The sequence below is a fragment of the Sinocyclocheilus rhinocerous genome, unplaced genomic scaffold (genome assembly GCF_001515625.1).
Source record: "Sinocyclocheilus rhinocerous isolate Xijiao unplaced genomic scaffold, SAMN03320098_v1.1 scaffold189, whole genome shotgun sequence".
Taxonomy (NCBI): Eukaryota; Metazoa; Chordata; class Actinopteri; order Cypriniformes; family Cyprinidae; genus Sinocyclocheilus; species Sinocyclocheilus rhinocerous.
In genome coordinates, this window is record NW_015667354.1 from 1,113,453 (window position 1) to 1,125,559 (window position 12,107).

The window sequence follows — 12,107 nt, forward strand, 5'->3', positions numbered from 1 at the left end:
AAAAATAAATAAATAAATAAAATAAAATAAATAATAATATATTAATAATAAAAATATAGTAATAATAATAATAATATAAAGTATAAGTAAAGTATAAAGTATTGCCTATTATTAAATATAGCCTAAATACAAACAGGTGACTAGGCATATCTATCCATTTATCCACCCATCCAAAATTCAAAGCTTTAAAAATAATAATAAAATAATGTCAAGTTGTGAAGTCAACATTTGTTTCGACAAAATATGCTTTAAAACTGTCTGAATTCCACATCCTATTTGCTACATCAATTCAAATTCAGCTCTTTAATTGGATTTTAAAAGGCATTCTCAATTCAATTCTGAACGGCACACGACCCTGTTCCCTTCACGGTCACAGGGCCCCTGGCATCATCTGGGCCGCACCTGGCCCCTCCATTAAGCTCGACTAGTGCGACAAGGATTCCTGCAGTGGCCATTTCTTCAGATCTCCCCGTGTTTCTCAGCACGAAAGCCGGAGTCGGACCCTACTGTCCTCATTTAGTCGGCCTTACACAACTACGTGGAGCGAGGAAAAAAAGGAGGATGAAAGGAAAAAAGGAGATGATGTCCAGAGGCGCACCCAAATAACAAATACGTGAACACCGCAGCTGCTATTTCAGGCAGAGCGAGGGGGGAAAAAATACAAGGGAAGGCAAAATTATTTAAAGCCTTCCACCCCGGCTTTGTCTCAGGCAGCACCTCCGTACCCTTTCGGCCTTTGATGAGGCTCTTGAGGCGGTTTTGACCCATATAAAATAAAGGATTTAGTGCGTTTGGGAATCCGACATTAAAGCGCTCTCTCCTTCTCCAGCAAAGCACATTTTGTAAAGAAACAAAGAGGAAAGCAGAGTGCAGAGAGATGGTGTCAGAAGTGAGAAGACAACATGTAGCCCGTTGCCTCTCTTCTCACTTAATCATCAAAAGGAGTTAAAATGCCAGTAGACATAATGAGGTTGAATAGAGGGAGCGTGCACACTGCTTTTTTTCCTTTGCTCTTTCCTTCCCTCTCCTTTGAGTGGGTTTTCTGTTGTGCAACATAAAGATGCAAAACAAAATAATTAGGTCACCACCAGATCTCCAGAAAGATCACGAAAAAGAACCTAATTGTATTTTTCTGCCTTTTAACAGGGTAGACTTAGTACTGGTTTCTCTGTCATTTTAGGTGGAATTAGTCTAACAATCGCGACCCGCACCGCGCCTGGGCTGGCACTTCCTGTACTCGAGGGGGAAAAGCTTAGAGTCTTGTAATGACGCCGATTCTTCAATTATTCAGTGCGCTGTGTTTGAATATCAAAGGCCTGAAAGTTCAAAATGGAGGAGCCAATTGAGGGCCCTTGCTGGGGCCTGTGATAAGGCCTCTCTATTGTTGCGCTGCTGTCAGCAGATATTGATCTGCGGCTCTGTGGGTGGGCCCTGTGGAGGATGAACCTGTCCACTGCCTAAAGCCGGACCGCTCATCCCGTACCAGACAGGGAAATGAGTTGCCATGGACACCTGGTGAAATGTCTGCCATGAACACCATTTGATTGACGACACAACTGTCAGCACTGTTCAAATGCTTGTGTTGGCTTTAAGCTGTCACTGGCCTTAGACTGTCACAGTGCAAGACCTATATATGAAATATGAAATTATTTTATATATTAGAGAAAAGAAAGCTTTAAAACAAATAAAAATATATAACATCAATATCTAATGGCATATTGCTTCAGATAAAACTGTTACATAATAATGTCAAAATAATACACCGATATCAGTGACTTTGGAGTGTTTTTCCTCTCAGCACATTCAACTCACTCTTGAATAAACCAGAGGCACAGTGCATTCTGGGACGTCTTAAATAGAATACTAATCTTTGCATATGAATATGAATTGATAGTTCTAAAACAAACACCCCATAAAAGGGAAGCTGGTGAAAAGACAAAAACTCTGAGGGGCCAACAAAACATAATCGAATTGAAAAGACCGACTTCCTAATAAAGCAGTGCCAAACATGACTCTTCATCAATTTGATGCATGGAAAAGGTCTCATGTTGTGTCTTGCAAGTTTGTTTACAAAATGCCGGCGATGAAGCGAATTAAAAAACACTGGCATTCTTCATGGTGCGGACGCAATGAATCTTTCTCTGTAGCCTTAAGAAAGGTGTGGAGGACTCAAAAATGGTTTCGCCCGTGCTTGCCTTCCTGACTTCTCCCTCCCCTCAAGCAGGGCATTAATTAATCCAAGCTGCCATGTTACAACCTCCCTGCTCAAATTACTATATCCACACACTATCTTTTCCTCCCCATCTATTTCATTTACATTAACTTCTGCACTCGTTTCCGTCACCTCAAATAAACCACATCACAGGCTACGAGTGTCTCACATGACCAGGGTTTATGAAATCCAAACAAGAATTAGGCTCTCTATATGACCGCATTGCAAAAGACTTGGCATACGTAGGAAAGGACAGATCACTCACAGGAAAATGAATGGGAAAAATCGCAATGCTAAATAGTGAGCTTACAGTTACAAAAATGCATGCACATTAGCTGGACCAGCCATAATTAATTTATGACTTAAAATATGTAATAGAAACATGATCTTTACAACACAATTTTTTACTCTATTAAAATACGTACGAGTTGTATTGAGCATTTGCAGCGAAGTATGAAGTATTTTTTGTAGGCCAATCCGGAAGTTAGCATCACCCTGGTTCCCTCGACAAAAACCCAGTAGGATTTTTCCATTGGCTTTTGGATTGGCTTCATTGGCTTCAGAAGTAAGAAGCTAAACATAGGGTATATAAACAAATAACACTATGATCACATGACTTTAACATCATCATCATCATTAAGATTCCGACAACTTTTTTCCGTGTTTATTAAAAAAAGTTTCCTGAAAGTTTGAAAGGGCATGATTATAAACACAATGAGGCTGTAAAAGATAACTAGTGAGTAGATGCATTTTCCTGTTCAATGTGATGACATTTAATGTTTTTAGCCATTTTGCCTCTTGTTAGCAACAGCCTTTTTCAAGTAAAGTTAAAAAAAAAAATCCACAAGCGTGATTGTGTATTTTATGTTGTTTTATACTGATGTATTTTATGCTGTAGAATAAAACATGAAAATATCTTGAGCTTGTGTTAACCACAGACCTTATTTCAGGCAACCAAAAACCCATTCAAAAAACCCAATGTGAAAACCGGAAGTGCTAAAATGCTAACTCATTTCTGGGTTTTTGCCTACCAAAATAAATTACCAACATAGAAAATAGCCACTCAGGGTGTTACCAAGATGGCTGGCGTGTGAACCAGCTTGACTTAAAAGGGCATGTGCACGTGACGAATCGTCAGCAAACCATGCCCAGATAACTTCACCCATCCTTCAGTCTTTTATAACCTCCAATATACGTCAAAACGCTCGGCTTTCCGCACTGCTCAGGGTTGCTTGCGGAACAAATCAAGTCAGAAAGCACTAAAGGGACAAATAGTAGGAAATAATATGATAAGCGGAGAAAAGGAAGAGCGAGAACGCCGGGAGAAAGATTCCACAGTAAATTCATAACAAAAATGTGCCGACAATATCGTCCACCTCTCCTCGGTGGCTTGAAGCGGAGTGCGGCGATGCATTTTATGATGACTCCTCATTAGAAATCGCAGTCTGACTAACTAATACATCACCGCCTGTGTATGTTTGTGAGATCAGCAAATATAAGAAGCGGCGAGATCAAAACACGGCGATCTCGGCTCAGCTGGAGGCCGGTTGAGCGGGCTTGAGTTTGGGCAGGCACTGCAGTGGAGCGATCGCTCCCTGTCTAATTACCGCATGAGCAGAACAGGCTGCATTCACGCCCTCGGCCAGGGAGGAGCCCAACGCAGGCCCACGGCTCCGGGATACAGTCAATCAGATGAGAGCGAGTGAGACGAGAACCCTGCACTGACAGCGTTCCTCGGGAGACTCACAATTAACACCAACTGGATTCACTTTTTGGAAGGACATAGCGCTAAGGCTAAACGCTAACGTTCTTAATATTGTTATTTGCGCCACATTCGTGCATCTGATTAAATATTGATTAACATTAATGAGACCGCAGCCCCTCCCCCTCTCCTTCCCCGCCCAAAAAAACTGTCCCAGTTTTTCCCGACGATCCAAATAATTGAACAACTGTTTTAGGAGCTGTATAGACACAGCTGTAGATGTGGAGGCTGGTGATGCAGGTTTTTTCTTGCTTTTCTTTGCATTTTTTTCCCTTTTCTTTTTTTCTCCACAGCTCCCTGAGGTTCACTTGATATGTTGGGGTTTGTTTCTAATGAGCTGCCTGCTGGCTGGGATGCAGTTCCATTTCAGAGCAATTACAGTGGCCGTAATCTACAGCAAGCCCTCAACATGCCAACTCCACCTCCTCCCCGTATCGGTCTCCGGTCTCGTTGCCTCTGCTGACTGACCATAAGCAGGGAGCGCTCACATTAAGCAAGGCCTGTCACAGCTGAGTGAAGGCCCTGCTGGACAGAGTTAACCAGCACGACGGGAGCTGACATTTGTTCATTTGGATGTGTTAAACACAGAAGCTCATAAAACATCACTCGAGCTCGGCCGCTCAGCAGCTGGATAATTACTTTCAGGCAGCCAGAAGACAAACATGAACGTGAGTGCATTACGGGGCTTCAGCTCAATCTTTTCTCCGTCTGCTTCTGTTCTCGATGCTTCCCTGCCTTGCTTTAATCAGTCTATCGCATCTTTCGCTCCTGCTCTCTGTCTTCAGTCTTGCATGCAGGTGTAGATGCTATTGTTTGAGGGAATACTAAAATGCAGAAGGCACTTCTAAATGTAGAAGGAACAACAACCTTCGTACCATCCACTTTTGAGCTGACCACAGATATAAGATTGGGTGGATAATGACATCACTATACGGCAAATACGAAGCTCATGAATATTAATCAGCTAAATCTGAGATCGAAAAGTAGTCTTCCTAGAGTGTCCAGTCACTTTTGCCTATTAATATTCATAAGCTATACATGTTATGCTATTTTACAATTTAAGTCAATTTTACGTTTGCTCAGGTATTTTTACTTTTATATATGTAAAAATTTTATATTAGATAGTTTTAATAAAAATGTCATCTATCTATCTATCTATCTATCTATCTATTAAAAATTAACTTCCTTATTTATTGTTATTACATAAAAAAATTACTTGTACATGAATTCAAAACAATCAGCAGTTCTGTGACTGTAGTTTCAGCTGATAGGCTCAACTAAACTACTTGACATGTAATCTTCATTTTAAAAAAAAGGAGCAGTGCTTTAACTACCACAGACATTTAGTGGGACAATCACCAATAATTGGATATGGCCAAATTTAAGGTTGAAAGAGTGTGAGGTAAAATGTAATATTTAACATTTGGCAACTGTTTTATAAAAATGTAAGGAAATATCCAGTCAGTGATGCAAACTATTCAAGTGTTTTTTGTCAAATTTTGCCGTTTTGAATTGAAAAGCTCATATTATATCATATTATATCATTTACATAATTCATGTAATGTAATTTATAATTCAATGTGAGAAACAAGGAACTTAACATAGCAGTTTATGCATATGATTCAATGTGCATATTAAAAAAAAATATGTATTTCAAATTAGTTCAAATGCATTACTTTATAAAAGATTAAATTTATTTTACTACTATCTTCCTTTTTCTTTATTTGCTTTAAATTCTTTAATTCCTTTGAATAAAAAGACATAACATTTGTGACAGCACCCTCTTATCATACAATATGCAGTAATAGCAAACTTTCACACTAATGCACATAATGTTTTATTTATTTATTTTTTGGACAACTGATTTTCCCCAAAACTGTCAATTTCTATCTCTAGACAAATTTCAGAATCAGTCAACAGGGATGTGGGCTGACCACAGAACAATTTTATGGCCAAAGCACGTGTTATGACATCCTCACAAAAATACTGTATCACACGCAACAGCCTTCCAGAAATAAAACAAAACCACCGTCACTATAAAGATGCTTCAACTGAACTGTAAAATGCTCACAGAGAACAGAGGGTGCCTTTGCAATGCAGCCACGCAAAAAAAAAAAGGGACAGGGAGATGATTGGTAAATTGTGCAACAGCTGCAAAAGCAAACAGACATTATTATGAATGTGAGAGACTAATCACTCTTCTACACACAAACACACAAACAGGAACACATGTGCCCAGCAAGGCCCGGCAGATGGTCTCCGCCCCCATTTCCATACACACTCTCTCTCCGTCTCGTCCCTCAGCAATCTCCCACCTCATTCTTCCTCTGCCTTGCGCTCTATCTCTCTCTCCCAGAGGGTCATGCACCAGTGCACAACACGCACACATGACCTAGGACATTCACTACCCTCTTGTTTGCATTCAAGCAATAACCAACTTCCACTACGAGCATGCAAACAGAGCAGACAAAAGGATGTGATCATTTAGAGTCATGGCCCATGACAAGCGCAATAGCCCTGGCCTTTACCTGCCTGTCAATGCTTACTGAAGGGTTTGAAAACTCATCAGGACTTGATGACATGACCAATCTCTCATTTCAGCGACTCGCTGAGGGCTGCGAGATGGGAAGTGGATGGAATAAATGAAGCGCTACACAAAGAGCCAAGGATATAGATTTCAATGCCATGCAACAATACAAATTAAACTTTCTGGTTAGCTTTTAATGCATGTTGATTGAAAAGATCAGAGATTAGCTCTAAAAACAAAACACACACACACAAAACTACAGCGTCTATGGCGGGGGTGGTTTTCAAATTGAAGGTTAAATGTTAAATTCACTGTCTTTGTTTGAACATGCTTATATCGTTCTCTGCATATTTGCCCTTTCAGAAACCTCCCCCAGCACAATAAAAGGACAGGTTCACTCTCAGACCTGAGCTCTTAATCATCTCCAATTTATTTTTGACACTTAGAATACTTTTGAAAATCAGCATCAATCACTTCATGTGTCATGCTAACCTGGGGAAAAAAACGGCAATTGATTTCCAACGCTATTTCAAAAATGAAATAATGAAATTAACCATAATTTGATTTGGCGGAATGTCTGAATTTAAATGAAATCTGAACACCACTCTTTTGATGAGACTTAGGACTGAGGGGAGAAAAATAATATAAACACTGAAGCCAAAAGAGCCATTAAAGAAATAAAGCAGCACTTTTTAAATTGACTCAAGCCTTGCTTTTGAATGGGTAGTTGACACATAACAAGACCTTTTTCAAGAAGATTTTCTCAAATGCTTCATGAATGTACGAGTGTATCTAAGGTTCTGTAACAGGTAACCTGTTTGGTTTTTAAGTGTTTTTTTAATTATTATTATTCATTTAAAAAGCCCTACAAACTACAAACATTCCATGTAGTCTTTCAAAAGAACAAAAAGTTACAAAAGCCGAAAAAAAACGTTCATCACAATAAAAAAAAAAAAAAAGATTAATTTAGAAGTATATTTTAATTTTAAAAGGGTCTTTCAATTTAGTATACCATTTATAGCATTTATTTATAGTATTTAGTATAGCATTTCACCTCTCTAGCAGTACTGTACATAATTACAGTCAAAAAGTGTACAGAAAAAAAATTAATGATGCTGCATTGATATCTAGTGTTTACATACATACATACATACACACACACCAGCTCCATAGACTAGCCCCTAAACGGAGTGTTTTGCGTCATACTACACAAAAATACACCTCTACAAAACGTCGCCTGGTCTGAATCACGGTTTTTATTTTTATTACTTTGATGCATGAGCCTTTTGAGAAAGAAACAGTGAAAAGCAAAAGTGTCCAGGAGGCGTGATGGTGTATGGGTGCGCTGGGTACTTAAATAAATGAACAGCACTGAGCAGATGTAATGGAAAGGAAAGAGAGAGGAGAAGTTACGCATAGTCAGCACAGATGGGAGCAGCGAAGAGAGAGAGAGAGAGGAGTGAGATGGGGGCCATAAAATATCTGCTGAAAGAAAGCTAGAGCCATGTGACTTTGGGCTGGATTGATTTGAGCCGTGAAGACCAGGCGACCACACCTCCCACACCACCCACTCCAGGTCAGGCTGGGGTCCTGCGGCAGGAGGGAGATAGGAGCGGGTGCAGGACGCCCCCGGCTTTAAGGGTCAGGTAAGGTCTATCTGGCAGCTGCTTAATCCTGCCCCGCTACTGACACAAGCACTGTACAAAACGCCCTAGTCCTGAGGGTGAACGCAAACAAATAGCGTTAGTAAAATGTGCAGGGAAAAGCACACATATACGTAGGGATAACATATGCTATATATGCACTGACTGCTGGGTCTTTTAACAGAAGCAAATAATTAAACGTCTCTGTTCGAGATGAAGCTGTTGCTAAGAGACGCTCCAGTTTTATTAAGTAATTATTTGCATTGATGAAAATAATTCTGCCACTGGATACAAACAATCCATAAGAACTCCAGCTTACAGGTCCTGCTGATACACAATAAAACATAAGCTATTCCTAGACAACACCGTTCCGCATGCCATGTACACGTGACACCACATGTAAAGAAAGCAAATCGAGAAAACAAAAATAAAGTCGCGTCGTCTGTGCCTAGTCCTGAATGAGACTCCAGCTGTAGTGAGATGTATTCAAAATGTCTTGCATCTCAGCTATAAATAGTCGCAAAGACCCAGATTCCCAGTTCACTCAGCACACGTGAACGCGCACACACACTCACACACGGAAAAACAGAAATGCTTGTGCAGGCACATAAATATTTGAGAAACAGAAAACTAAAAGTCAAGTAAATCAACCTCTATGTCACCATGATCTTAGAACACCAATCCCGGCTAAAAGAAAAGAAAAAGGATTTTGCCAAATACAAACTCGGACTAAAAAAATAAAACAAAATGACTGATATAGAAACAAAGCAACTTTCATGATAACAAGAAAAATGATTAAAATGACAGTTAATCTTCACTTCATGCAACCTGGTACTGAAGCATCATACATTTAAAGTAGCATCTGTTCTCCCATAGAAATGAATGACTGATATACTCTGGCTTGATTAGAGAAATAAAACCTGTCTCTTTGTTAGAAAAAAATATATTTATCACTCAGAAGTATTTGCAATTAAACTGACATGGAATGCAATTTCTATTGGATAAGACAAAGGTTAGAGATGTCACTGAAGGTTAATGGTGGCTCGGTGCGACAGATGAAAGTTAAATGAGATCACTGATCTCAGTCACGTCGAGTCTGGAGAGAGACATGCACTGGCACATAGGATCTGATGACTGATCAATACCATAGATTCACTTTTGATTTGATAAATCCCCTTGAATTGTCATGACTCTAGGAGCCGACTCACTGTTTGGAAAAGGCACTGATGACAATCAAGTGTATCAGATAATCAGGGGATGAAAAGACGCCCAAGGGTGCAGTCTAGCACATTAATGACTCTAAATTAAAAATCTTTTTTTTTTATTGTGCAATAAGTTAATCATAAAAGAGATTTAAATATAATCTAATAAGAGTAATTATTTAAAAAAACACACACATCAAAAAATCGAGAACTAAAGCAAGAACAACGCATTAAACAGACACATGCACACACAATATGCTGAGCACATGAGGATATCATGTAGCAAAGTCATAAGTCGCAAGGGTGCAGTCTAGCACATTAATGACTCTAAATTAAAAATCTTTTTTTTTTTATTGTGCAATAAGTTAATCATAAAAGAGATTTAAATATAATCTAATAAGAGTAATTATTTAAAAAAACACACACATCAAAAAATCGAGAACTAAAGCAAGAACAACGCATTAAACAGACACATGCACACACAATATTCTGAGCACATGAGGATATCATGTAGCAAAGTCATAAGTCAGCAGAATTGTTTATCACATGAAGTGTTTTACCTCTACAAGAAGTGGAAAATCAGCTCACACTCTTTCAAACAACCTTAGGATGCATAGTTATATATAGACTACTTTTAAGGCTTATTCAAAACAGATGACATGTCAGATTATTTATTTAAATTGATCATGTGCAAACTTAAATAGCGACAGATGATTAACAAAAGATGCACGACCAAAACGCCAACACACTAGTAGACAAAATCACTCTCTTACCAAACTGTCCAATTTCATCTGTGTTCCACTTACACTTGTGGCACACCCACACTCACACACGCTGTTTGTGGCAAGCCGCTTGAACATTTATTCCTTACTAACGTATCTATTTTTCAAGTTACTAGCACTTGTTTATTTAATTATCAGTAAGTAACCCAACAGCAACTATAGTAACATTTGAAGTTTCACAAGTTTACAAATTCATTAGATTCTATAATATCTCTAATAGTGACTTGTATGCATTCCTGGGGCCAGTTGCATAAACAGCTGCTAAGTTAAGACTGTCTTAAGAACTAGTTTGACCAACTAGCAGTTAACGTAATCAGTCATACTTTTCAGATTTAAATCACACCAATCTACCATGTTGTAACCGAATTAAAAAAGTTAATGACCTGTCTTGAAAAAAAAGATTACTAATTTATTAAAACGAATCTAAGAAGTTTATGCAACTGGCCCCAGATTTACTAGTCTTTTTTAGTTACTAGCACCTGCTTATCAGAAACTATCCCAATTGTTATGCCCAACATATCTTACCTCAACAGTAACAGTTGCTTTTCACTTGTCTTACATAATGACTAGCCCAAACAGCTACGTTACAGTTCAATTAAACTTGCTAGTAACAACTGAAATGTAATACTGTCTAAACCGTACCAGTGCTTGGAATATACACTACTTGAATAGTTACTATTGAGATAACTAGTGGCAAAGGATGTACTAGAGCCTAATGAAGTAGCAGCTAGCGACTAGCTTACCAGAATAAGTACAGCCATCTAACGAATTGTTACTAGTGAAACTGAAAAACATTAAAGCCACTATACCTTAGTAATAACTATGCATGCTAAAACGGCTTGCCATAAACCGCGTTTCGCACATTCGCACTGGATTCCGCGGGCTCGGAGAGGAGCTCACTCACTCACCTGCTGTAAGTACATGAAAGTCAAGGCACAGGAGAGCTGAGGACACATGTCCACGTTTGGCAGGGCGACGCACGTTCCGCCCGTCAGGGGATGCTGCATCGTGCTTGCGTCCGCTCGTCCTGTCCTGTCCGCCGAGTTTCACGGGGTTTTAAAGACTGCTTTGGCAGGGTCGGTTGCTGTTATGAAGCCTTGAAGCAGCCAGCGGAGTGTGCGCAAACGCGGCTGGATAACCGGCTACGAGCGTATGTGGATGTTTGAGCGCGAGCGTCCCGTTGGTGAGCAAAAACACAGCGCGCGTCTTTTCTTGTCCGTGATGATTTGAGTAAAGCCCTTGTAAATATGCACGAAACTCTATTCAGTCCGTTTCTGGCGCTTGTAAATAAGCTCAATCACGGGCAAGATATAAGAGAGTTGGTGACTGGACGTAGTGAAGTTGAAGCGGGTGTGATTTTCCATTCGCTGTCAGAGGAGTCCGGGCGCACCGTCTGTTTCATTGAGTAGCATCTGAATCTCCGAGGCGAAGTGATGCGGGGCGGGGGCCAATCCTAAATCACACATTCATGTTTACCGGGGGTGGGGGAATCTCTTTATTTTTTCTCTTGCGTGAAACTGAATTGTCCTTATAATTTATTATTATGGCGCCACATAAAGCGCGCATATAAATGAACCTCTCAGCACGTAAACAAACCTCCATCACATTTGTGTTCCATTAAAATCATTTCATATCAGCCTGTAATGCTTTGTGCTGTAAGGAAGACCTGTCCAACCTAATACCTTTACCGAATTTATATCACTTATAACACTAGGCTATTTACTATTCCACTGTTAAACAAATTAAAAGATTTTACTGTGGATAATCACTGGGTGAAGCTTCTCTTATAGCACTTTGAGTAAAACATTTATTTTTATTTTGTGTAGTGTAACAGTAACAGTTTAACCCTTTAATGGGTAGTACTTTTTTAAAAATAATTATTATTATTATGAGCCCCTAACAAGTTGAGTTATCCATAAAGGTTGCATTTAAATTTGTAATTCTGTATTGACACAAATCATGTAAATCATATAGTGGTG

General features: G+C 39.3%; 1 protein-coding gene across 1 annotated transcript in view; it reads right to left on the minus strand.

Moving 5' to 3' along the window:
* Positions 1–11,545, minus strand: part of rbfox1 (RNA binding fox-1 homolog 1) — a 131,498-nt gene extending 119,953 nt beyond the window's left edge. Inside the window, exon 1 of the mRNA XM_016545656.1 lies at positions 11,037–11,545. Coding sequence (XP_016401142.1) covers positions 11,037–11,135 — 99 coding nt within the window. The 5' untranslated portion in view covers positions 11,136–11,545. The remainder of the gene's footprint in view (positions 1–11,036) is intronic.
* Positions 11,546–12,107: the final 562 nt, after the last annotated feature.